This window comes from Hemitrygon akajei, chromosome 4 (genome assembly GCF_048418815.1).
Source record: "Hemitrygon akajei chromosome 4, sHemAka1.3, whole genome shotgun sequence".
NCBI classification, from domain to species: Eukaryota; Metazoa; Chordata; class Chondrichthyes; order Myliobatiformes; family Dasyatidae; genus Hemitrygon; species Hemitrygon akajei.
Genome location: NC_133127.1, coordinates 162,098,116 through 162,124,181, shown reverse-complemented (window position 1 = coordinate 162,124,181; position 26,066 = coordinate 162,098,116). Strand labels below are relative to the sequence as shown.

The following is a 26,066-nucleotide window of genomic DNA, read 5'->3' as shown; positions in this document are numbered from 1 at the left end:
TGTTCAGAGACTGGTGGCATTGGTACAAAATACTAGTTCCTATTACAACCTGAAAATTCTGGTGTACTGGATTAGAAACCTGATCAGAACTGAAGATTGTCTCAGATTGAAGACTGTTATGAAGTACAGACACCTCATTTTTCTTCAAGCTGCCAGCAATCTTCAAAGGAGGGCACAATAACTGAAATGGCATCAGCATATCCCAAGAATCAAACCCTATAGTAAAAGACAAGAGACTTCATCTAGTTTCCCTTCAGCTGACAGGATCATTGAGGATCACAGGATTTCCCAAATTCAGAGACTGTGCTCATGTCCTACTAGCAACTGTCTGCACTAGTTGTAGTCTAAAGGGTTTCTGTACTTTCCTCTACCCCTTGTAGAAGAAACGTAGCTCCTGTGGGCAATATTTTCAGCAACGCTCTCTCCTCCTCCCATCAATTCAGCATCCATTCGTTCATTAGCAATGCTCACTGGTTGCTTGGAGGAGTGTTGCTTGTATTGTGTATGTTCCCTTAAGACCTGGCTGGAAACATCATGTTACAATGTGACAACTACAAGAATGTGTAATATATCAAGAATGAACACTGGGCTGGAACAAACAGTGTCAGCTTCAGAGCAGTGTTACATAAAGAAACAAGACAGCATTCTTTCCTGAATCTTGCATTTGAAGTTTTAACTGTATGGCTTTCACAAATTGCAATAGGGAAGTTCACAATGTTGTGTCAATAACACAAAAATGGCACCTTAACTTAACTTAACATAACTTAACTTAAAGGCCTACAGCCTTCTATGATTTGGCATAGTGTGACACTGAAATGAAGTTCAGGCCTATTTAAACAGATTCACAGACTTGGATATAGCTAGATGGGTTTTGAGAGGAACAACATGATTAAGCCTTTGAGGTGGCAGAGATGACATGTTTTAGTGAAACACGTTCTCATTCTCATAAACTCTGGTTATTTACATACAGGCTCAGTCTATTCAACCTCTTCCCTTAGTGTAATCTCCCAGTACATAAACAAGAATGTATTTCATCCATTGAATGTTTAACCTTCCTTGGGTGGGGAGCACAAACCTCAACACAATAACCCAGAGTGATGTCTCAATTTGTCTTTCCCCTTGTACACTAACCTTCAAAATTAAAGGCAACGTACTCTTTGCCTTCCTAATCATTTAATGTATTGATGCACCATCAATAACTCACCCTGAGACTTAGGAAGTGAGATATCGGCTTTTATTGACTGAAGAACAACACTACATCCTGGGAAAATGAGGGAGAGCAGCAGACCACAGTCGCCTTTATACAGGGGTCTGTGGGAGGAGCCACAGGAGCAGTCAGCAGGGTCTGTGGGAGGAGCCACAGGAGCAGTCAGACAGGTATATCTAGTTCACCACATGTATCTGAACCATAATTGGTGTAGAAGGGCAGCAAAGTTCACCTGAACATCATGTCAATCTCTCACGTTTCTTTAATCTTCTTTTCAATGATTCTATCAAAGTGGATGACTTGACACATTTCCACATTATATTCCATTTCCCGTGTCCTCACCAATTCACTTACAGTATTCTGACTATTTCCCCAATCAGCCTTTCCATGAGACCGAAAACCACAGAGTGGCAATAGGAGCAGGCCGACCAATAGGAGCAGGCCGGACAACGGGAGCAGGCCGGACAACGGGAGCAGGCCGGACAACTGGAGCAGGCCGGACAACTGGAGCAGGCCGGACAACTGGAGCAGGCCGGACAACGGGAGCAGGCCAGACAACGGGAGCAGGCCGGACAACGGGAGCAGGCCGGACAACGGGAGCAGGCCGGACAACAGGAGCAGGCCGGCCAACAGGAGCAGGCCAGACAATAGGAGCAGGCCGGACAACAGGAGCAGGCCGGACAACAGGAGCAGGCCGGACAATAGGAGCAGACAATAGGAGCCTCTCAAGGCTGCTCTGCTGTACAACAGAATCATGGCTGATCTCACTTTTCTCGTCCATGTTTCAGCCCTCACCTCATAACCCTTGATTCCATCCTCCTCACAGGTTATTTTGCCACCCAGCTTTGTGTCCTTAGCAAACATTGATCCACTTTTCCAAATCAGTGGTATAGACAGTAAACAGATGAGGCCCTAGCACTGAACCTAAGGGCACCCCACTCATCTTAGCTTCACAATTTGAAATGCCCCACTTACTTATTCTGCTTTCGATCTGGTAACCAATTCTCAGATCATGCCAAAAGATTTTATTCAACTGTGGGTGCTCTAACTTTTTCTAACAGAAAATTCTGGAAACATTCAGCAGGTCAAGTAGCATTTTTGATAAGACATGGCCAAAACAATGGCACACATCTTCAATGACTTGGGCTTGATCAGGGCTCACTACTGTCACTGTGAAGTTTACACATTCTACTTGCGTTTTCCCACAGGAACTCTGGTTTGTTCCCACATCTCAATGACATACTTGTAGATTAATTGACTACCATGAATTAGTCATTACCATTCAGGGCAGGAGAAACACCCAGGTGATGGGTGTGTGAGAGTATACATTGCAGGGAATTAGATGGGAAAATAGTACTGATGCAAATGCTTTACTTGCCAATTTGACAACTCAATGAGGCAAATTTCTTTCTTCTATTAGAAGAAATTATTAAGTGTGAACATAATAAACTTTATAAAAAGGCCATTGATACAAGATAGTCACCAATAAATCCAATGGGATATTCAGAGGAAACCTTGTTACAGAACAGTGGTAAAAATGTGAAACTGCCAACACAGGGAGAGGATGATACAAAGTAATTGATGAACAAAAAGGATGCCAGACAAGCATACCAACCAGAAATCTAATCTAATAGACATACTTTGAAAAGGAATGACAAGAGAAAGCTTGATTGGAACATAAAAAACACCACGGACAAGTTGAGACCAATAGCCTGTTTCTGTGCCCTATGTCCCAAGTAATCTTAAATGAAGTATCTGCTCTTACCAATGAATCTCTGTACCAGGATGCCAAAGTATTTATGCGCATTACAGAATTATACACCCTCTGATTTCATGTTATTTCTGTGGAAAACAATCAGGCACAAACAATATTATCACCCAATTGCATGGGCTACTGAGCTTCTGCATTTTAAACCACCATACTTCCCTAAGTTTAAATGGGTCTGAAAGTTGTGAAGGATTAAGCATCTAAAAGCACTCAATATGCTCCTCTCTTAAAAATCAAAGGTCATAGTAATAATTTTGAATGTAAATATGGCTTTGTTCATACGGTAGTAGTGAATAAATGCATTCTCATCATATTGGAACATCATTACTAATCAACATCTGGGCTTCTGTACCGCCTTCTACTAGATCCTTGACTTCCTCATAAGGAACCAAAGTCAGTGCAGATCAATAATAACGCCTCTTCCTCACTGACAATCAACACAGGCACACCTCAAGGATGTGTTCTTAGCTAACTGTTTTACACTCTCTATACACATGACTGAGTGGCTAGGCATGGCTCAACTAGCATCTATAAATTCAGCGGTCACACTGTTATTGGCAGAATCTCAGATGGCAATGAGGAATGAGATAGATTGGCTGCTTGGCTGGTTGAATGGTGTTGCAAACAATAACCCTACACTGAATGTCAGCAATTCCAAGGAAGTGGTTGAGGACTTGAGGAAGAGGAAGTTTGTAGAAGACACACTAGTCTTTATTGAGAGATCAACAGTGGAAAAGATGAGCAGCTTCAAGTTCCTGGGCATCAACATCTCAGAGGATCTATCCTTGATAAAATCACATTGATACAATAACAAAGAAAACATACCAGCAGCCATACTATGCTTGAAGTTTGAGGAGATTTGGTATGTCACCAAAGACTCTTGCAAGATTTTACAGATATACAATGGAGAGCATTCTGACTGAGGACTAACTGTAAACTAAGCGAGCACCATCCTGGGTACAACAAAATTAGTGCTTCAAGGACCCTCATGATCCAGGACAGTGACAATGTAAGTTGCTGCAGGCCTGATACCCTTGTCTGGTGGTGCAACAGACAACATGGAAGCTGTGTAGCCTCAGTTGTAGTGAGGACTAGACCTCAAGGTGCGGGCTTCCCTGCTGCTGCAGACCAGGTGAGGAGACGCCCAAGGCAGTGCATCGTGGTGTCCGTGCTCGGCTGAGAACTGGCCTCTCCTGTCAGTGCTGCCCTCTCATGTTCAAGCAGTGGAATGACAAGCTGGATTGTGTGCACCTGCGCACTGCTGGGAGACTGTACCATCAATTGCAAGACATGTCGCTCAGGGTCTTGTACTATTTATATTTTTCTTTCATGTAAATATGCTTCTTTGCTCATAATTTACTTTACTTATTATTTAATGCATAATTTACTTTACTTATTATTATTTAATTATTTATGGTTTTATATTGCTATATTTCTGCATTATTCTTGGTTGGTGCGACTGTAACAAAACCCAATTTCCCTCGGGAACAATAAAGTATGTCTGTCTGTCTGTCTGTCAGTATGAATGTGTTATTTTGTATGTTTTGCACCTTGGCCTCAGAGGAACACTGTTTCATTCACTGTATCTCTGGATCACTGAATGACATTTAAACTCGATTTGATTTGATTGGCATGCCCTCTTCTCACTACTACCATCAGCGAGGAGACACAGGTGCCTGAAGACCTACACTCAGTATTTTAGAAACAGCTTCTTCCCTTCCACCAGCAGATTTGTGAACTGTCAATGAACACTACCTCACTATTTCTCTTTCTCACTATTTATTTTTGTGACTGGTGATTATTTTTATATCATGCACAATACTGCAGTCACAAAACAATGAATTTCATGACATGTATCAGTGATAATAAATCTGATTCTGATCTTGAGATAGTACACTACAAACATCCAACTAAAGCAATCAAAGACCTGGAGAAGTTATGGCAGCTACTGCTGTGAAATGAAATCTATTTCCTGAGATTGTAGCTGGCACTTTAGCCTTATTAGGAATTTTAATCCAATATTTTATAAATTTACTACAGTTAGATAATAAGAATTAGCTTTACTGTTATTAACTTCTTCAGACATTCACATTAACTGTTATGTTATTTACCTCAGTCCTAGCACTTTTCAAACCATCATCTTGACAAAGTAACTCCTTTTAGTTATCTTCCATTACGTACAGCAGGACGAATGGAAATAAACAGTTCATTATGCTTAAAGTTACAGCATACATCAACAGAATGAAAGGTATGCTATTCTGAAACTGGAAGCTGTACAAACCAAACACAAGTTACTCAAAGCCTTCAGTAAATTAGCCCACCCATATCTCAAGCACTCACAAATATTGCATTTTCCTGAACTATAAAATGTAACTATTGCACAAATAATTCCATATGCCCATACAGAAAGTAACTTACCACGAATTGTAAGAAGGATGTTTAATTGGTGAAGGATGCTCTCGAGATCGGAAAACAGTGTTATACTCCTATAACACAGGAAAAAACATCATTGGGCTGGAAATTAATAGGTCACAACTTCATAAAGTTATCCAAAGGAAATTCGCAAGCCAATTACTAATATTTCCCTTCATCAATAAAAAGAAACAAAATGTTAAACACTTACAGATTTTTCCTAAGGTTCTTTATGCTTTTCCTGGACCCATTCAAATCCCAATATTATGAGAAATTCAACCGCGATTTAAAAAATGTTGATCCCTCCAGGAAAGCCAACATTTAAAGATTAAACACATCCCGACTGTTCTAATAACGTAGATTAAACTGAGGACAAATGCTGCTCCCAAACGCAGGAGAGAAGCAGTTATTGTTGTACTTCGCACATCTGTCCACAAAGCATCCCAGCTGGTGGCTGTGGCGTTTCTGCAGATGTTACCCTGCTCTTCGATCCGATTCCTATATGTTAATGTTTGACACCCTTCTCTGGCTACCAAACCCGTGCCCAGTGTGAGCATACCTTCCCCGATTAGGAGCAGAGATCACCATGCAGACACCTGAGCTCCGGTACCGAGTTGCCACACGTAAATTACAGTAGTCGCTTGGCCTGCATGCCGTAGACCGATGGGGAAAGACCGGACTAGACTCCTCGGACTGGCGTTCCCGTTGTAATCACTAAGCCTGTAGCTGTTGCAGCCTCCCAATCCACCAAATCCCATCGTCAAACGTATAGCTAAGTGTAGACCGCAAACAACAGCGCCTCCTACTGACTCCAATAACGTTTTACTTTAATGGCCAGTCCCCCCAACTACCTGCACTTGTTTATAATGGGAATTAGTGCAACTTCAACCATTATCAAAGATTGAGTCCTTGGCACAAAATTGATAAACAAAGAGGTTTCATCGGCGATTTGTTTTTTTTTATGGCTACAACTTTATATATGATGCATCGCCATTTTACCAACTGGATTACATTCACAACTTGATGAATGAAAAGTTGTGACCCTTGCAAATCCAACAACTCAAAGTGAATAAATATGACCCCAATTGGATTAGCACATTAAAGATGTAAAAAACTAGGTTGTATGCATCTTGCCAAGAAAAAGGAAATAAATCTAAGAATTGATTTGGCAAAAAAAAAGATTGAGATTGAGTCAAACAAGATGTCTGAAATGAAAGCAATTGACTGGTAACAAATACTGATATGTGGATTTTAAGAAACCATAAAAATAAAGTACAATTCCACTCAGAAACTTGTATTATTAAATAAGACCACCTTTCATTTTCTATACTCCAATAAGTACTGCTTTACCTTGCTCAATTCTTTTGAGAGGCCAACTACTTCATCCCAATAATTACCGAGCGAATCTTCTTCGTACTGCTTCCAATGCAGATATACCCTTCCTTAAATTTGGAGAATAAAACAGTGTGAAAGAAGCTTCAGATTAGACAATACAGAAACCTGTTTGCCTCCATTTTATGTCTTGAACTCTACCTGCTGTCTAAAGCCTATTGATGAACTTTGAAGGGTCTGCAGACTTGTCAAAGGCCACTATTTAGCATGAAAATGACTGTTGATGCAAACAGCATATACTCTCTTGCAAGTAAGGTTTCTTCACTCTCTAAACAACTTACCTGTAAAAAAATAGAGTATGACTACCGCATCATGAACAGTGGGTAAAGCTTGGAGACAACTTGCAAGAGACTAGCAAAAGTCTTGATCACCTGTACAGAAGGAAATAAACTCCTTTAGATGATCATTTGGTGAGTTACAAAGAAGAAATGCATGCAAGTGGAACATTAAAGTCATGTAAGAGGAGAAGAATACAATTGCTTTGTTGGTTTTTAGATCAGATAATTCTCATATAGTTAATATTTTATCTTATTATTTGTTGTGATTTGTACTGCATTAGTTGTCATGTTCACTTAGTTTTAATCTTTTTTTATTTTTTCAAAAGAAGTTCTAAGATATTGCTCCTATTTACCCTACAGAAAGGGATCTGGCCAAACTCAGATAACAAGTAGAAAGGAAAGCTCCTTATTCAAGTTAGTAAGCCTTGCCAAAGTTCACAAAACATGCAGCATATACACAGTAAGCTAACCACATACGTTTACATCACACCATTTTTGTACATAATTTAAAATCTAAAATCCTTTCTAGCATCTTTCTTATTATAAATAAATAAGCACTAAAATGCCAATACATTGGCCGTCCTTGTGAAATTATCGAGAGCATGTTTTTGATTTTTTGAAATGAATTTTATTGTGGATAAAGCTCTGCACAAAGGACAATATTCAATTAGTTATTCCTACAGGGTTACCTTTTCTTTATTTCAACACTCTATTGAAATATTTAAAATTAGAGTTTATTCCAATCTCAGACGTGTGTCATTTTAATTTGCTTAATTCCTAGATGCCGTAGAATCAAATGTCAGACTCTGGGTATTCCTCAGCATCATTTTGTGGGCCACATTAGTGAATTATCTTTCACAGATTTTCCAGTGCCTTTGAGCTTGTCAATCTGTCAATCTGCCATTTGACTAATCCACAATTACGCTCTTTTAGCAAAACTTCTAATCTTGTTCTGCTATCTGCCTTTACCTCCCTCCTGTCATTAATTTTGTTCCCAAGCTAATAAATACAATCTGCTCAGACATTTAAATTAAGTGACAAATTATTACATACCATCAAAATGTTTTCAGCTCTCAGAGTAATAATCCAATTTAACCTTTTACTGGATGAACAGATATTAATCAATAAAGTCTACAACTTATCCATCATAGCTTTCCATGACCATGATATTCTAAGGAATAAATGATCAATTTTGTCAAGGGAGACATTTTTAAGCAAATGTCAACAATGGGATGTGATATTATCTTGGAAGTTAATTGACTTTCTGTCCTCACCTAACATAAGACAATAAAAAAAGATTTTGATTTAGATTAAGTATGGTTAATTATTCTTTTGGTCTAGAGTTCTTCTTATGAGATTATGTGTCTTTATGCATCCGAGATCTGTACATCTTACAAAATAATTCACTGTCAAGGTGATATATTTAACAGCTTTTTAAAATTATCCTTCAACTTGATTACCTCAATTGCTATTAAAGTGTTAATGCTAAAGGTAGCATCTTCCTAGGTGTAATCAATAGTCATATCTGCTATGCCTAACCTTGACAACTCCCTGAGCATTTTCCCTTTGGGTGTCTGAAGTTTCTTCCATCTGCAGATGAATTATATAAAGAACATGAGTAGGATAAATTTGTTTGGGTCTATTTTAAAGCAGTTGCTAAAGGAAATTAATCTGATAGAAGAAGGTTAAGCACATACATGAAATCAGGAAAGCAACTGTATTTGCAGTCATGCAGAGAAACAACACAGAAACAGGCCGTCAGCACATTCCATCCGCCCTACCCATCAACCACCCAATTTACAATCATGCAAGGATACAGCACTGGAACTGCCCCGATCACAAATGTACGCTAATTCTACAAAACCCTTTTTTTTTATCATCAGCTAACTCTAGGTTCTAGAACTCACTTCAACAACTGAGGTCTTTTAACCTACCAAGCCACCAGTAAAGCTCCACACTGCTACAAGGAGAATGTACAAACTTCACACAGTGTTTAATATTTGCAATGAACACAGGTCTTTGGCATTGTGAGGCAGCATCTCTATTTATTTGCTGGTGTGCCACTTACCATGTTTGTCTTTCTAACAGGAAGGTGGGAATTCAACCCAAACAATATGTCTCCATGAATCATATTCCACTTGAATGCTTTGTACTTTCATATGGAATCATTCAAGATTTCAAACTTTATAATAAATATTAATGAAGACAATAGAAATTCCACCACAGATCACTTGAAACCTCAACAAAAGTTTGGTTGTTCATTATCAGGGAAGTGCATTAATTATATAATAAATCTAACAAAATTTGGATTAAAGCCAAAACAAACAATTTCATAAAAAAACATTGATTTAACCTAATGAATGCTTTTTCTGCAGCCAACAAGAGGCCATTTACAATAGAGAACCATTTATAATAATATGTCTTAGTTTATTCATGGATCTCATTAACTAACAGAGTTATAACTACAACCTTTCCCCTTAAGATCGGTAAGACAAAAAAGCTGATCATTGACATCAGAAAGTGGGCACCTATGGAAATCAGTGCGGGGAACATGCCAAATTTCTTTAACCTCCTGCGGAAGTGGAGGCGCTGGTGTACTTTTATGCCCAGGGCTATTGGTATTGTTCATTCCTAGGAGCTTAAAGCTCTCAACCCTCTCGACTTCAGCACCATTGATGTAAACAGGGGCATGTGTGCTGCCCAAGTTCTGAAGTCAATAACCAGCTGTTTTGTTCGCCTGTTGTACAACATCATGGCTGAAGAACCTATACTGTGCTGTACTGCTGTATGTTCTATATTCTATTGACCAGGCTGGGCATCTCAAACTCAAACAAAAAAGTGGAGTGCAAGTGTCATCCATAGTCAGGAAGGACTATCTAAGAATAGGTCATTTGTAATTATTGTGAAACTGATAACGTATGTTTTCACAATAAAGCAGATAAGGCATTTTATGTTTCAGAAAAGCTGTAACAACTCATTTAATGAACACCAAAAGCTGAACACAAGGTATGCATCACATCAGACCTGCCTCTTAAAGTGAACCACAACCTAATGTTGGTGGTTATAAATTATGTATGTTTCCAACAATTACGTTATCCTACACACGCCGCACCCCCCCCCCCCCCCCAGAGTTCACTAAAACTGGCATTGTGAGCCTGTCTGGAGCTTGGATGAGCTGCCTGGCTCTGGTCCTACGTTCCACGGGTGGAGGAACAGCAGAGGCCTCTGGCTCGTCCAGAGGTGTGTTGACACACTCATGGTCATGTCATGATGGTAGGGGTATAGTAGCAGAATCCTCCAAATCTTGGGCCAGTTTAAAGTGATGTACTGAAATGCATTCAGGTTTACCCCTTTTGTCTATGATGAAAGTCTTTTCCCTCCATTCCAAAACACAGAACAGGCCACCGTAAGAAGGCCTAAGTAGGTGTTGGTGTGTATCATGGCAGATGAAAACAAACGAGGCCGAATGGAGGTCGACAGGAACCCAAGAGCGCTGTACGCCATGATGGGAGGTAGGAAAAGGTGCAAAGGAATTGAATGTAGTGAGTCGGGTGGAATGCTGCTGAGAGACCAACCAACACTTGGCACTCGTAACAGCTGCCCATACACCAGTCAGCCGTGGATGGCTGCAGGTCCTCTCTTGGAGCTGTTCTGAGCCACTGCAGGACCCATGGGAGACATGCCAATACTCAAACGTCAGGCAAGCCCTCAGAGCAGCTATTAAGGAGCGGTGAAAGCACTCACATAGGCCATTGGACCGTGAGTGATACACTGTGGTGTAGCATAGCCTAACACAGAGGTTCATGATCATTGCAGCCCAGCAGTCTGATATGAATTAGGGACCATGGTCAGAGAAAATATCAGATGGGATGCAAAAATGGGAAGCCCAGGAGCTGATGAACATCTGAGTCACATCTACGGCCATCTAGAGGGATGACTTCCGGCCACTTGGTTCTACGGTCCACCATAGTAAGGAGGTGTGTGAAACCACGGGGGGGGGGGGGGGGGGGGGCAAGAGGACCAACAAGGTCCATATTGACATGGTCAAACCGTCACTCAGGGTCGTCAATGGCTTCTGGACATGACGCTTAATTTTTGCCCGCTGGCACTCCATACTGGTTGCTGTCCAATCACGCATGTCCTTTCTAAGACTAACCACACAAACTTTAGTGCAACTAGTTTCAGTGAGGCCTTCCAGAGATATCAGAGGCCATGTATGGAGTCAAAAACAATCCAACTCCTGTTTGCAAGCAGTATGGAGCAAGGGCAACCAGTTGAGACATAGCACAGGACAGAACCCCAGCTTCCCCAAACTTACTGTCAGCCAATCACAAGCCTGGACCTCTGGATAAATAGCTTGCTTGGCTGCCATGCCAGCATAGTCAACCCCTACATCTATGGCCTCAATGGTGGCATGAGAGCAATCGGCCGCGGCACTATTTTTCCCTTGACACATTGTAAATCAGTTGTGAACTCCAATATATAGGGCGGTTGGTGTTGCTGCCTTGCAGATGAAGGGTCTGATATTTTGGCTTTTGCACGCTTGAGGGGGTTGTGGTCAATAAATGCTAGGAAATGGCGACCCTCTAGGAAAAAATGAACGAGGCAGACAGCCAGATAGAGACCAAGAAGCCTTCGGTCAAATGTGCTGTACTTCCTTACGGGGCATTGGAGATGACGGCTGAAGAAGAGCATTCACTGCAGGCTTTCAACCAACTGTCCATGCACAACACCACCGCATACTCTGAAGCATCAGTAGTAACGGCTATAGGTGCAGTGGGCAGCAGGTGCTCCAGTAGCGTTACCTTGGAAAGAACTTGTCTGATGTCATCAAATGCTCTGGTCATGCCTGCTGACCAGTCAAGCATGTGATTAGGGGTATTGCCTTTAAGTGCACTACACAGGGGAAGCATATGTTCAACAGCTCGTGGAATGAAGTAATGAAAGAAACTCAGTATATCTAAAAACTCCTGTAGTTTTTTTAGTAGTGTGGGGCAGTGAGAAATCCATAATAGTGCCTACTTCCATGGGAGGGATTTTACACCTTCTGTGGAGGTGCAATAGCTGAGAACGTCAATGACTGATAACCCAAACTCCCCCTCTTCCTTCCCTTTCACCTGAAGTCCACTCTCCTCTCCTAACAGATTCCTTCCTCTCCAGCCCTTAGCCACTTGGCTTCACCTATCACTTTCTAACTATCCTCCTTCCCATCCCCCTCCCTTTTTATTCTGGCATCTTCCCCCTTCCCTTCCAGTCTTGTTGAAGGGTCTTGGCCCGAAATGTTGACTGTTTATTCTTTTCCATAGATGCTGCCTGGCCTGCTGAGTTCCTCCAGCATTTTGTGTGTGTTGCTTGGATTTCCAGTGCTGCAGATTTGCTCCTGTTTTTCCTTATAGTCCTTCATGGGGTGCATTAGCAAGGGCTATGCAAACTTGATCAGGTTTTTGCTGTATGAAGAATTCTTTGATAGTGATTTCCCAGGAGAGACAGCGTGTGATCCATTATCTCCAAGAGCTTAGCAGCACCGTGTTACAATCAGACTCCGATGGTCTGGAAGTCTGTAAAAGGTGAGTTTTCAGAGGTTGGTAATTATCATGTTCAGGTGAGTGTTCATGTAGGCTCGCCACTCTTGCAGCTGTGGAGATGCTGAGTGATGCTACCACGTAGAAATATTTGGTGTTGTCCGTGGAGATTTTTCACAGCGTGTATTGGGCCTTGGCTTGTAGAAACCAAGGAACTGCATTTTCCTCCCAAAGCAACTGTGTTGGCCGACCTGTTGAATAACTCTGGAATGATCCTAGCTCATCGGGGTCACCAATGTAGGTTTTCACAGATAAAATGGCGGAGGTCTTTTGTGTTTCAGGGAACTGTAGCAACTCATTTATTGAACACAAAGTGCACTAAAAGTCCTTCACGAAATTGCGTCATCACGTCAGACCAGCCTCTTAAAATGAACCCCAACCCAATGTCGGAGGTTGTGAATTCTGTACGCTTCCACCAATTACATAACCCTACTATAGCATTGTGACTAAAAATGAACGAAACCTCACAGCAAGTTCAATGCTGTATATGTGCATACTAAAATGTGGAAATCTAGAATTTACTCACAGCTGTTTCTGTGCTCCATGGCTGCAACTTTCACCAGGGCAAATAAAATAATGAATTGTCAAGTGCTCTATTTTGTCCCACTACTTACACTACATGGGACATGGAAAATATTATACACCATTAAATGAAGTGCGAGAGGGTAGTCTATTTCCCACTAAACAAGTTCCTTTGCCATGAAAACTTAATTTTGTAGAAACTGATTGACATTCTCTGAATAGCTGTCATGTTCCAAGGATTTTAAAGTAATAAATTTGAATTTTTTGATAATTCAGCTTCTGTATATCCCTTTAAGACAAACTAAAAAAAAATACAATGGTCTTCAATAGAAAATAAAAATGGTATTAGATAAATTGAAATGCTAGCAAACAGAAGCTGTAATACTGAGGATTGGGAAAAGTAGAATACAAAAGGGGACTAACAAGAAACACAAAAGCATACTGTAAGAACTTCAGTAGATTTGTAAATAGTAAAATATCAGCTAAAATTAATGTAAATCCCTTTCTGACCGAAACATCATCATTTATATTAAGGAATAAAGAAATAGGAAACTGAAAAAGGGCGAGTCAGAACACACACCAATCCTCATTGAGAGGTCTGTGGTTGAAACAGTGAGCAGTTTCAAGTTCCTGAGCATCAACATCTCAGAAGATCTATCCTGGGCCCAACATATTAATGCGATCATGAAGAAATAGCACCAGACACTAAGCATCATTAGGAATCCCCAAGGATTCCAACAAATGTCTATATGGGGAACATTCTAGCGAGTTGCACCACTGTCTGGCAGAGAGGTGCCAATACACGGGATTATAAGTGTTCGGAAGGTTACAGACCCAGACAGCTCCATGATAGACATGAGCCTTCTCTTCTTCCCACCCACACATCAAGAAGACTGCACCCCCCTTTTATTAGTGAGATTTGTAGTAGCGGGCCCACTCCCACGACCAAAATGGTATTGTAACTCTGCCGCCACAACCACTTTTGTACATTGAAATTTCGAGGCAATTGCGTTTCTGGAAGAAAGTAAGACTAAAGTTAGCAGGCTTGGCTATGTAAAGCTTAACTGGAGTTATGATTAGAAATCAAGCTCCAAATAAATATTCCATAATCTTTACAACTGTAGGAAAGGGGATATCGGTCGGGGTGATGGTGGACACAAGGTCAGGATTTAACGATCACCAATACTGACGGTCAATTTCCGTCTTCTGTTGAGACGGCCCTCACAGTCCCGTGCACCACTCGCCGCAAGTTTAAACCGGGCAATTGGACTGAAGCGCGTTAACTCCCTGCTGTGGCGTGTCTTTGGAGCCGAACCCACCCAGCTGAATCAACTGCCGCAGCCGCACTGAACAACGTCCCGCCCTCCGCTGGATTGACATACCCGCCACCCAATCGCGGCTCCGCCGGCGGGCGGGCGGGCGGGGGACGGGGACGCTCGAGGGTGGTGGGGGAGAATGTCAGGTTGACGTTCCCAAGGATACCGGCGACCTTCGGCGAGCACCTTCGACTTGCTGCTGTCCCGAAGTTTAGCGGCGCAGCGGAGCCTGTGGTGGTGGTGGTGGTGGTCGTCATCGCCTGTGTAATGCGACAGGAGAGTGAAGCTGTGGCGTGACGTACGTCGTTCGAAGATCCGCATTGAAGTTGACAGTCACAGTTGTCTAGAGGTGAACATAAGGCTATTTATTCTGGTATTAACATTATTGAAAGTGCAGATGAATTTTAATTCTTATAAGAAGACAACCTGTCCAATTTCCTAGAACTATTTATGTAATCTGGCTGCCCGGAATATTTTGTTGCAATTGTTGGCCTCTACGATTCATTTGAAACAGGTTTTTAAATTATTCAAAGTGTCTACTGGTTTGTTTATACTAAAAATCTTATCAATTTGTCATCACGGAACTGGCCACCAGAGGAATGAGCTACGGTGGTGAGTCCCAGTATCTTCTACTTTGCCCATTATAATATTGATTTTTTGTTGTTGTTGTTTCGATCAAATCTGGAGTGCATTATATATCACAATCGTCTACCTGATGACATCTGCTCCTGGCTGAATGCCACGGTTACCTCACAAAGTATCTGGAGAATGCACCGTAACTATGTAATGCTATGTAACACACACAAAATGCTGGTTTATGTAATAAGCAAGTGCATTTTCTATCACAATAGGCTATTATATAAGCGCTGTTTGGCTTGTGTCACCCTGGTTCTCTGTTGTCTGTTTGTTACAGTTTGTGAACTCCTATGAAAGTTTAAGTCAAATAAATATAGAGAAACATTTCCTCAGAAGGAAACCGTTTTTCCACATTTCCTTGACTGAAACTTCACAAGTTATCATTTCAATCAAATACTTATTCTCCCTTCTAAGAACAGTAAGTTTAATTTCTTAGGCCACTGCATGGAATTGTTGATATTATGCTGATTCTCCTTTAAGATTCCAGCCTGACCTGCTGAGTTCATCCAGCTTTTTTCGTCTTGATTTGACCACAGCTTCTGCAGTGTACTTTGTGTTTATTTTAGGGATAGCTTCCTTTGTGCCTTGTTAACAATATTCCCAATTTATCATGCTAAATTCAACATCACTCCCAACTAAGTATAAACAGTTTATGTATCCTTTTCAAAATGTATCATTTAGTTTATGTAGCCTTTCCTACTTCCTGAAAAGAACTCTACTTTTTAGCTTGACCGTATTCGAATTTTGGAAGACTAAACAAGGTAGGCAGAAAGGGCAATAACACCATCAAACTAGCTTGGAATAATACGGAAAAATAGCGTATAACAGTTCTTAACAAGAAATCCTTCCTTGTGGCCTGTGGGAATTAAACATAATTTACAATACTTAGCTTCAACCCTTTACTTTGGTTTTTTTGGTATCCTGTGTAAGTAAAGGCCATAAGTAAAGTATGATTAGTCGTTAAGTACAGTTTTCCAGTGTATAGAAAAGTTTGAAAGCATAACAACTTAACTGTGATTTTGAAGGACTTCTGATTACTGCACCTATCTGTTCAAATAATAGGCTACCCAGATGGTGGTGTTCCTCCAACCTGAGTGTGGCTCATCACAACTGCAGAGGAGGCCATGGATTGACATGTCAGAATAGGAATGGGACGTGGAATTAAAATGGGTGGCCACTGGGAGATCCCACTTTTTCTGGCAGACGGAGCATAGGTGCTTGGCGAAGCAGTCTCCCAATCTACATCAGGTCTCAACAATGTACAGGAGGCCACACTGGACAGAGTAGATGACCCCAACAGACTCACAGGTGAAGTGTTGCTTAACCTGGAAGGACTGTTTGTGGCCCTGAGGGGCAGTGAGGGAGGAGGGAAATAAAAGTGGAAGTCATTGAATTCAGGAAGGGAGATAGTGCAGGTGCTCCTGTCTATATCAATGGTACAGAGGTTGGGAAGGTTGAGAGCTTTAAGTTCCTAGGAGTGAATAGCGTGCTTTGGTTCATCCACTTGGATAGCAGGGCCAAAAAAACTCACCATCAACTCTACTTCCTCAGAAGGCTAATGAAATTTGGCATGCCCCCATCAGCACTTGCCAATTTTTTACTGGTGCACCAAAGAAACCATCCAATATGAACGCATTGCAGTTTGGTATGGCAACTGCTCTGCGTGTGACCGCACTTGACTGCAGTGGGTTATAAACACAGCTCAGCACATTTCAAAAACCAGCCTCCCTTTTATGGCCTCTTGTCTTTAACTTTTATTTCATCATTAAAGCAGCCAGCGTGACCAAAGAACTACCTAGCCTAGACATTCTCCTTTCTCCCTCTCCTATCTTGCAGAAGATATAAAAGCCTGAAAGTGTTCCCAACCAGGCTCTAGAACAGCTTCTACCTTGAAGTTCTAAGGGTATTAAATAGTATGATAAATTGGACTCTTAACTTCACATCCTATCTCATTACGATCTTTCACCTTATTGTTTACCTGTGCTGCACTTTATTCACACTCTTACACTTTATTCTTCATTGTTATTGTTTTACCTTATTCCACCTCAATGCACTGTGTAATGATCTGAACGGTACAAACAGTAAGCCAGTCAAGCTTTTTTCACTGTACCTCGGTAATTGTGACAACAATAAACCAAATCCAATTTATGACCTCCACAGAAGTTACTAGTTTTAATTCTGTAAGTTTGGTGCTTAAATAAAAGGGCTTTGGTGAGGTTGTATAAGACATTGGTGAGGCCAAATTTGGAGCATTGTGTGTAGCTTTGGTCACCTAATTACAGGAAGGATATTAATAAGGTTGAAAGAGTGCAGAGAAGGTTTACAAGGATGTTTCTGAGACTTGAGAAACTGAGTTACAGAGAAAGGTTGAATAGGTTAGGACTTTATTCCCTGGAGCGTGGAAGAATGAGGGGAGATTTGATAGAGGTATATAAAATTATGATGGGTATAGATAGAGTGAATGCAAGCAGGCTTTTTCCACTGAGGCCAGGGGAGAAAAAACCAGAGGACATGGGTTAAGGGTGAAAAGGGAAAAGTTTAAAGGGAACATTAGGGGGAGCTTCTTCACACAGAGAGTAGTGGGAGTGTGGAATGAGCTGCCAGTTGAAGTGGTGAATGCAGGCTCACTTTTAACATTTAAGAAAAGCTTGGACAGGTACATGGATGAGAGGGGTATGGAGGGATATGGTCCAGGTGCAGGTCAGTGGGACTAGGCAGAAAAATGGTTCGGTACAGCCAAGAAGGGCCAAAAGGCCTGTTTCTTTGCTGTAATGTTCTATGGTTTTAAAAGAAAGTGCATTTTTAGGTCTTCTGTTATTTGACCATTATGTGTGAATTTGTGTTTCTACTTCAGGATTCTAATCTCCCTACTGTATTGATAATGTAACTGTGTTGCATGTATTTCCCATGATGGAGCCACTTTACCAAACTTCTATTCCTTGCAAATCTAGTGAAATAAGGGGTGAAAGCAATTAATTTATCATTAAGAAAAATAAAGATCTGCATTTATTTTAGGATATTAGAAACACTGGAATTTTAAGAAGAATGATTGCTTTGAAATCAAATAAATAGCTTGTTAGGAAATATTAAACTTACGTACTATATTTAACTAAAAACTTAGAATTTCTTTATAGGAACCTGGTGAATCTTTAGAATTCTCTTCCAAAAGCTGTGGAGGTTCAGTAGCTGAGTATGCATACGACAGATTAATAGAATTTGGGATACGAAGTAATATCAAGAGGGTTCCTGCAGCAAACTGGCAAAAGATCAATTTTGGTCCTTCAGAATGATGGTGCATGGGACCAAGTGACTCACTTCTTCTATATCCTATGTTCTTATTTTCTTAGTTAAAAATTGCCTGGCCTTGGAAATACTGCTAGGATTGTACAAGGTCTTAATTTCAACTATGCTGAATGACTTCAAAATTAATTTTATCCTCTGATATTTTTCAATTTGTTATACATTAGGAATAAATATATCTCCCTTTGTTGAAGAAAAATAACTTCTACTGTAAGAGGAAGTAGAACATACAACTGTAGAATAATTATTACCATCTGCAGTCTGTGAAGGAAGTGAATTTTCTTTGTGGTGAAGTTCAAAAGGTAGGAAAGTATTGAGTGTAACTGTCTCTGGATTCTAAAGGAACGCCATTTATTACTGTAATAAATGCTTCAGAGAAAGTAAACAAGATCAATATATTAGCCTCTGGTTAAAAATCCAATTCAATACAAATGGAGCCACCAGTAGGTGTAACTTCTACAGAAATCTGCACTGTAACTGGAAAGTAAACAAGGTAGAACTTAATATGTGGGAGTGATTTGGGCAACTGATATTTGAGATATATAATGGGCAATTTGCAAAAAGTGATAATAGAAGGCAGAGGTAAAAGTTGTATATTTAGTCAGAAGAATATTTAAGAAACTGGGTGTTGTAAGGGGATTCCAGTAGTGTTGTGACTAGCTGAAGAACAGGAATCCTGTGAATATGAGTATTTACAGTGAAATTGCAGCAGGCAGCATCCCCAGTTTATTTTGTTCTATTTGCATGAGCTATGGCTTGGATGGACATTTGGGGAAAGTGAAGCTGCAACAGATTAGAATGAAGCAAACATGGTTAATGGAACCTAGAGAATTAGGGTGTGATGGAATGAATAAAACTGAGCAAGACGATTAATTACATTTTAATTTGTGGATCAGTAGAATGTAATGTACTAATTGTCACCAAATTTACGTAATACTGTATGTGGCTGTGTGTAGAATGAGATTTTCCTATACCCCCTGCACCATCTGTGTTTCATTCTAGTTTGACTTTCCCAATCCACCAATAAGTAATATAAATCTGTATTCCTTACAACTCCATATTATGTTGCAGATCTCCTTCTTTCTATAATCTTCTGTGAAAAGACTTGTGACTCAAAGACCTGTTCCCCAGTTTACAATATTCTCATGTCAGTTTTTTTCAAAAGACATAAAATAATTCGCTTTCTGTTTGTTTGCCATATTCTCTTACTTTCCAAAATCAACCTCTTCCATTTTCTTATGAAACATATTAATTAGGAGTTATAAAATGTAATGGAGAATGTTCTGAATTCAGCATTGAATTGTAGCTCTATTTTGCAAAAGAAAATGTTGATTTTTTTATTATGCAATTTGCTTGCATTATAATCAGCTTTATATAATGAATTAAATGCACACTGCCATACAGATTCCCTTGCGTTTTACTTTTCCTTCTCCAGATTTTTGTTAACAAGCACTTTCTTTGTGTTTTTGTCTTGACTTCAGGCGCCTGATTCTCCAAGAACAATGAAGAAGCTTGCCACAGTAGAGCCCATTGTTGCTCTATATATCTTGGGCAATATGGCAGGTTCTATCTTAATTCAGCAGTATATTTATCGTAAGATATGGGAGAATGAAACCAACAGTAGCTACATTGAGAATGGAAATAATTCAAACTGCTACCAAAATGACAGTGTCAACCCAGAACAACAGGTCAGTGTGTACAAATATTATTTTATCAAGTTGCAAGTGAGGTGGAATTGTAAATCACATCCTGTAATAATATCACAGTTAGCTATGATTACAAATATGGCATTAACTTGTGATTATTTTTATTAAACAATTTCCTACACTTGAATTTGTTTGAGATTAAGTGAGCCATTTTAGATTAGAAAATGGATCATTTACAAATCAAGGTGCATGGCTGAGGAATGGTGTGGGGACCGGTCACACAGGTTCACAGATCACTGGAATTTCTTCTGGGGCAGAGGCAACCTGTTTGAGAGGGTCAAGCTGCACTGAAACCAGAGAGGGACTGATATCCTCGCAGTAAAAGTTGGCAGTGCTATACGAGAGGTTTAAACTAGATTGGCAGTGGGGTGGGGTTCTGCGTAGGATCAAGTCATGGGATAAAGAAGTAGCTGGTGAGACCAGGAAAGCCAGGGGCACAGGAAATGAATACCTAGTTAAACTGCATTTATTCAAAATATGAAGCTTAACAGTTAAGGCATGTGAACCCAGAACATGGATCAGCTGTGGGGACTGGAATGTTATAGCCATAGCAGAAATATAATGGAGAGAAGAGCAGAACTGGCAGCTCAACGTTCAGGATACAGATGCTTCAGGGGTGACAGAGGTACACGTTAGCAAGGGAAGGGACATTGCCTTTTGACAAATGAGGACATAACAACAGTTCTTAGAGATGAAATTCTTTGGGTATTGTCCAGTGAAGCCATATGGATAGAACTTAGAAACAAGAAGGGGAGAGTTGAGTGGGGCTGTATTATAGACTTAGTAGACAGTAGGAACTTGAGGTATGGGTATGAGGAGAAATTGATTGTAGTTGTAAAAATAATAAGGTTGTTATCATGAGAGATTTTAATTTCCCTGGTTGGGGTGAAACTTGTGAAATGTGTCTGGAAGTTTCCCAAGTTAATACATTGAGGGCCCTATTTGGGAGGGGGCAGTATTGGGTCTCCTCTGAGCAAACAAGGCAGGTTAAGTACCTAAAGTGGCAGTCGGAGAGCACTTTGGCTCTGGTGACCATAATTCTATTAGTTTTAAGATTGTGATGGGAAAGGATAGGACATATCCCCAGGTTAGGGTCCTAAGATGGAGCAAGGCTTATTTTGGGGTAATTAGGAAGGCACTAAGCAAAGGTTAATTGAGTGTACCTGTGTGAAGGGAAAGCAGTGAATGGCAAGTAGGAGGTTTTACAAGAGTTTACATCGAGAGTCAGGAACATCATGCTCCTATTGGGGTGATGGACAAACCTGGCAAGTTTAGGGAACCCTAGCTGATGAGAAAGAATTGACGCTATGGTGAAAAGAAGGAAGCATATTTAGAGTTTAGCAGGTCAGGGATAAGCGAATCTCTTGATGACTGTAAAAAATTATGAATATACTTATGAGGGAAAATGAGAGGAGGAAGATGAAGAGATTGAGCTGACGAAGGGTCTCGGCCCAAAATGTCGACAGTGCTTCTCCCTATAGATGCTGCCTGGCCTGCTGTGTTCCACCAGCATTTTGTGTGTGTTGAAGAGATTGAGCTGACAGGTAAAGTTAAGGAAAATCTCATGAGGTTGTATAGCTATATTGAAAGGTGGCTAGGGAGAGAGTAGATCCCCTAAGAGGTAAATTGGGCTGACTATGTCTCAAGCCGCAGAAGATGAGTAAGGTTTTTAATCAAATACTCCTCCTCAGTTTGCCAAGGAGAAAATCATGCTTGCTCAAGTGGTAAAGGACACTAATGGACATGTTTTCAAGAACATTCCTATTACCAGGGAAATGTATTTACAGCCTTACAGCACATTAAGAGAGATAAATCCCCAGAGCCTGACCAAGTGCATCCCCAGACTTCTGGGAGGCTAGGGAAGAAATTATGAATGCTCTTGTGGAAATATTTGGTTCATTGTTAACCACAAGCAAAATTCCCAAAGACTAGAAGATGGCTAATGCCCTGATGTCTAAGAAAAGTAGCAAGAACAATCTAGGTAACTACAACTAGTTAGTCTGAAATCAGTGTTGGGGAAGTTACTGGAGGAAATTCTGTGGGACATGATTTCTCAGCATTTTGATAGATAAAATCTGATTCATGGGGTGTCAGCATGGCTTTGAGCATGATAAATTGTGCTTGACAAGAGTGCAGTCGATGTTTCAGGCCGTGATCCTTCATCAGGACTGGAGGGAAAAAAGATGAAGAGTGGATTTAAAAGGTGGGGGGAGGGAGAAACACCAGATGATAGGTGAAACTGGGAGGGGTGAAGTGAAGAGCTGGGAAGTTGGTGAAAGAGATACAGCGCTGGAGAAGGGGAATCTCATAAGAGAGGACAGAAGGCCATGGAAGAAAGAAAAGGGGGGAGGAATACCAGAGGGAAGGTAGGCGAGAAGATAAAGTGAGAGAGGGAAAAGCAAATGTGGAATGGTGAGGGCATGGGGGAAAGTTCGAGAAATCAATGTTCATACCATCAGGTTGGAGGCTACCCAGATGGTGGTGTTCCTCCAACCTGAGTGTGGCGCATCACAACTGCAGAGGAGGCCATGGATTGACATGTCAGAATAGGAATGGGACGTGGAATTAAAATGGTGGCCACTGGGAGATCCCACTTTTTCTGGCAGACGGAGCATAGGTGCTCGGCAAAGCAGTCTCCCAATCTACATCAGGTCTCAACAATGTACAGGAGGCCACACTGGACAGAGTAGATGACCCCAACAGACTCACAGGTGAAGTGTTGCTTAATCTGGAAGGACTGTTTGTGGCCCTGAGGGGCAGTGAGGGAGGAGGGAAATAAAAGTGGAAGTCATTGAATTCAGGAAGGGAGATAGTGCAGGTGCTCCTGTCTATATCAATGGTACAGAGGTTGGGAGGGTTGAGAGCTTTAAGTTCCTAGGAGTGAATAGCGTGCTTTGGTTCATCCACTTGGATAGCAGGGCCAAAAAAACTCACCATCAACTCTACTTCCTCAGAAGGCTAATGAAATTTGGCATGCCCCCATCAGCACTTGCCAATTTTTTACTGGTGCACCAAAGAAACCATCCAATATGAACGCATTGCAGTTTGGTATGGCAACTGCTCTGCGTGTGACCGCACTTGACTGCAGTGGGTTATAAACACAGCTCAGCACATTTCAAAAACCAGCCTCCCTTTTATGGCCTCTTGTCTTTAACTTTTATTTCATCATTAAAGCAGCCAGCGTGACCAAAGAACTACCTAGCCTAGACATTCTCCTTTCTCCCTCTCCTATCTTGCAGAAGATATAAAAGCCTGAAAGTGTTCCCAACCAGGCTCTAGAACAGCTTCTACCTTGAAGTTCTAAGGGTATTAAATAGTATGATAAATTGGACTCTTAACTTCACATCCTATCTCATTACGATCTTTCACCTTATTGTTTACCTGTGCTGCACTTTATTCACACTCTTACACTTTATTCTTCATTGTTATTGTTTTACCTTATTCCACCTCAATGCACTGTGTAATAATCTGAACGGTACAAACAGTAAGCCAATCAAACTTTTTTCACTGTACCTCGGTAATTGTGACAACAATAAACCAATTCCAATTTATGATCTCCACAGAAGTTACTAGTTTTAATTCTGTAAGTTTGGTGCTTAAATAAAAGGGCTTTGGTGAGGTTGTATAAGACATTGGTGAGGCCAAATTTGGAGCATTGTGTGTAGCTTTGGTCACCTAATTACAGGAAGGATATTAATAAGGTTGAAAGAGTGCAGAGAAGGTTTACAAGGATGTTTCCGAGACTTGAGAAACTGAGTTACAGAGAAAGGTTGAATAGGTTAGGACTTTACTCCCTGGAGCGTAGAAGAATAGGGGAGATTTGATACAGGTGTATAAAATTATGATGGGTATAGATAGAGTGAATGCAAGCAGGCTTTTTCCACTAAGGCCAAGGGAGAAAAAAACCAGAGGACATGGGTTAAGGGTGAAAAGGGAAAAGGGAAAAACATGATGAGCTGACGAAGGGTCTCAGCCCGAAACATCAACAGTGCTTCTCCCTATAGATGATGCCTGGCCTGCTGTGTTCCACCAGCATTTTGTGTGTGTTGAAGAGATTGAGCTGACAGGTAAAGTTAAGGAAAATCTCATGAGGTTGTATAGCTATATTGAAAGGTGGCTGGGGAGAGAGTAGATCCCCTAAGAGGTAAATTGGGCTGCCTATGCTTCAAGCCGCAGAAGATGAGTAAGGTTTTTAAACAAATACTCCTCCTCAGTTTGCCAAGGAGAAAATCATGCTTGCTCAAGTGGTAAAGGACACTAATGGACATGTTTTCAAGAACATTCCTATTACCAGGGAAATGTATTTACAGCCTTACAGCACATTAAGAGAGATAAATCCCCAGAGCCTGACCAAGTGCATCCCCAGACTTCTGGGAGGCTAGGGAAGAAATTATGAATGCTCTTGTGGAAATATTTGGTTCATTGTTAACCACAAGCAAAATTCCCAAAGACTGGAAGATGGCTAATGCCCTGATGTTTAAGAAAAATAGCAAGGGCAATCTAGGTAACTACAGCTAGTCAGTCTGAAATCAGTGGTTGGGAAGTTACTGGAGGAAATTCTGTGGGACATGATTTCTCAGCATTTTGATAGATAAAATCTGATTTATGGGGTGTCAGCATGGCTTTGAGCATGATAAATTGTGCTTGAAAAATCTTTAGGAGTTTTGTTTTGAAGAGGTAACCTAAGGTAAGGCAGTGGATATTGTCTGTTTGGACTTTAGCAGGTCTTTGACAAGTCCAATGTGGAAAGTTGGTCTTGAATGCCAAGTTTCATGGAATCCATAGAGAGCTAGTTACATGGGTTCAAACTTTGTCTAGAGGCAGGATGCAGAGGATAGTGGTTGAAGGTTATTTCTTGGAATGGAGGTCGGACAGATGTTGGTGTTGGATTTTCTATTCAAGGGCATTTGTTTGTAATATACCGTTGTCAAAGGCTGATCAAAAGTGATGACCAATCCGCATATAAGAGGGAGATTGAAAATCTGGCTGAGTGGTGCTGCAACAACCTCTTACTCAATGTCAGCAAGAGCAAGGAGCTGATTATTGACTTCAGGGCGGGGAAACTGGAGGTGCATGAGCCAGTCTTCATTGGGAGAGAATGTCACTAATTTTAAAATCCTCAGTGTTATTATTCGGAAGGCCTGTTCTGGGCCCAGCACGTAAATGCCATTACGAGGAATGGACGGCAGCACCTCTACTTAGGAGTTTGCAAAGATTCAGCATGACATCTGTAACTTCTGACTAATTTCTGTAGATGTGTCATTGAGAGTATATTTACTGATTTCCATCACAGCCTGGTATGGAAACACCAATGTCCTTGAATGGAAAGTTCTGCAAAATGGAGTGGATACTGACCATTCCATCATAGGTAAAGCCCTCCCCACCGTTGAGCACGCCCGCATGGAGCTTTGTCCCAGGAAAGCAGCATCCATCATCTCAGACCCCCAACCCCACTCCCCCACCCATGACAAGCTTTCCTCTCACTGGTGCCATCAGGAAGAAGGTACATGAGCCTCAGGATTCAAACCACCAAGTTCAGGAACAGTTATTATCCCTCAGCCATCAGGCTCTTGAACAAAAGGGGATAACCACTCAACTTCACTTGCCCCATCACTAAGATGTTCCCACAACCTATGGACTCACTTTTAATTACACTTCATCTCATGTTCTCGCTATTTATTGCTTATTTATTTATTTGTTTGTTTGTTTGTTGTTATTATTAGTTTTTTCTTTATTATTGTATTTGCACAGTTTGTTGTCTTTTGCACACTGGTTGTCCGCCCTGTTGGTGGGGTATTTCACTGATTCTGTTATGATTATTGGATTTATTTAGTATACCCGCAAGAAAATGCATCTCAGGGTTGTATATGGTGACATGTATGTACTTTGATAATAAATTTACTTTGAACTAGAACCTTGTTATTTATATAAATGATTTTCAGTGGGA

The 26,066-nt window shown here is 40.9% G+C and overlaps 2 protein-coding genes across 10 annotated transcripts in view; one reads left to right on the top strand and one right to left on the bottom strand.

Annotated features, from left to right (window-relative positions):
• LOC140726875 (microtubule-associated tumor suppressor candidate 2-like) overlaps nt 1–14,448 on the bottom strand; it is a 442,790-nt gene extending 428,342 nt beyond the window's left edge. For 2 of the 7 annotated variants that reach the window (XM_073043821.1, XM_073043830.1), the window contains exons 1-2: nt 5,947–6,116; nt 5,394–5,461 (exon numbers count right to left, since the gene is read on the bottom strand). The gene's annotated coding sequence lies outside the window, so the exon portion shown is untranslated. Of the gene's footprint in view, nt 1–2,972; nt 3,050–5,393; nt 5,462–5,598; nt 5,925–5,946; nt 6,117–6,737; nt 6,830–7,060; nt 7,151–14,351 lie in introns of those variants that run through there. The other 5 variants (XM_073043825.1, XM_073043824.1, XM_073043822.1 and 2 more) reach the window with 5 other exon arrangements.
• Nucleotides 14,449–14,592: 144 nt separating this feature from the next.
• Nucleotides 14,593–26,066, top strand: part of LOC140726876 (lysosomal proton-coupled steroid conjugate and bile acid symporter SLC46A3) — a 49,368-nt gene continuing 37,894 nt past the window's right edge. The window contains exons 1-2 of one of the 3 annotated variants that reach the window (XM_073043831.1): nt 14,593–14,826; nt 19,895–20,101. In XM_073043831.1, the coding sequence (XP_072899932.1) occupies nt 19,916–20,101 (186 nt within the window). In that variant the 5' untranslated portion in view covers nt 14,593–14,826; nt 19,895–19,915. Of the gene's footprint in view, nt 14,827–14,846; nt 15,090–18,580; nt 18,716–19,894; nt 20,102–26,066 lie in introns of those variants that run through there. The other 2 variants (XM_073043833.1, XM_073043832.1) reach the window with 2 other exon arrangements.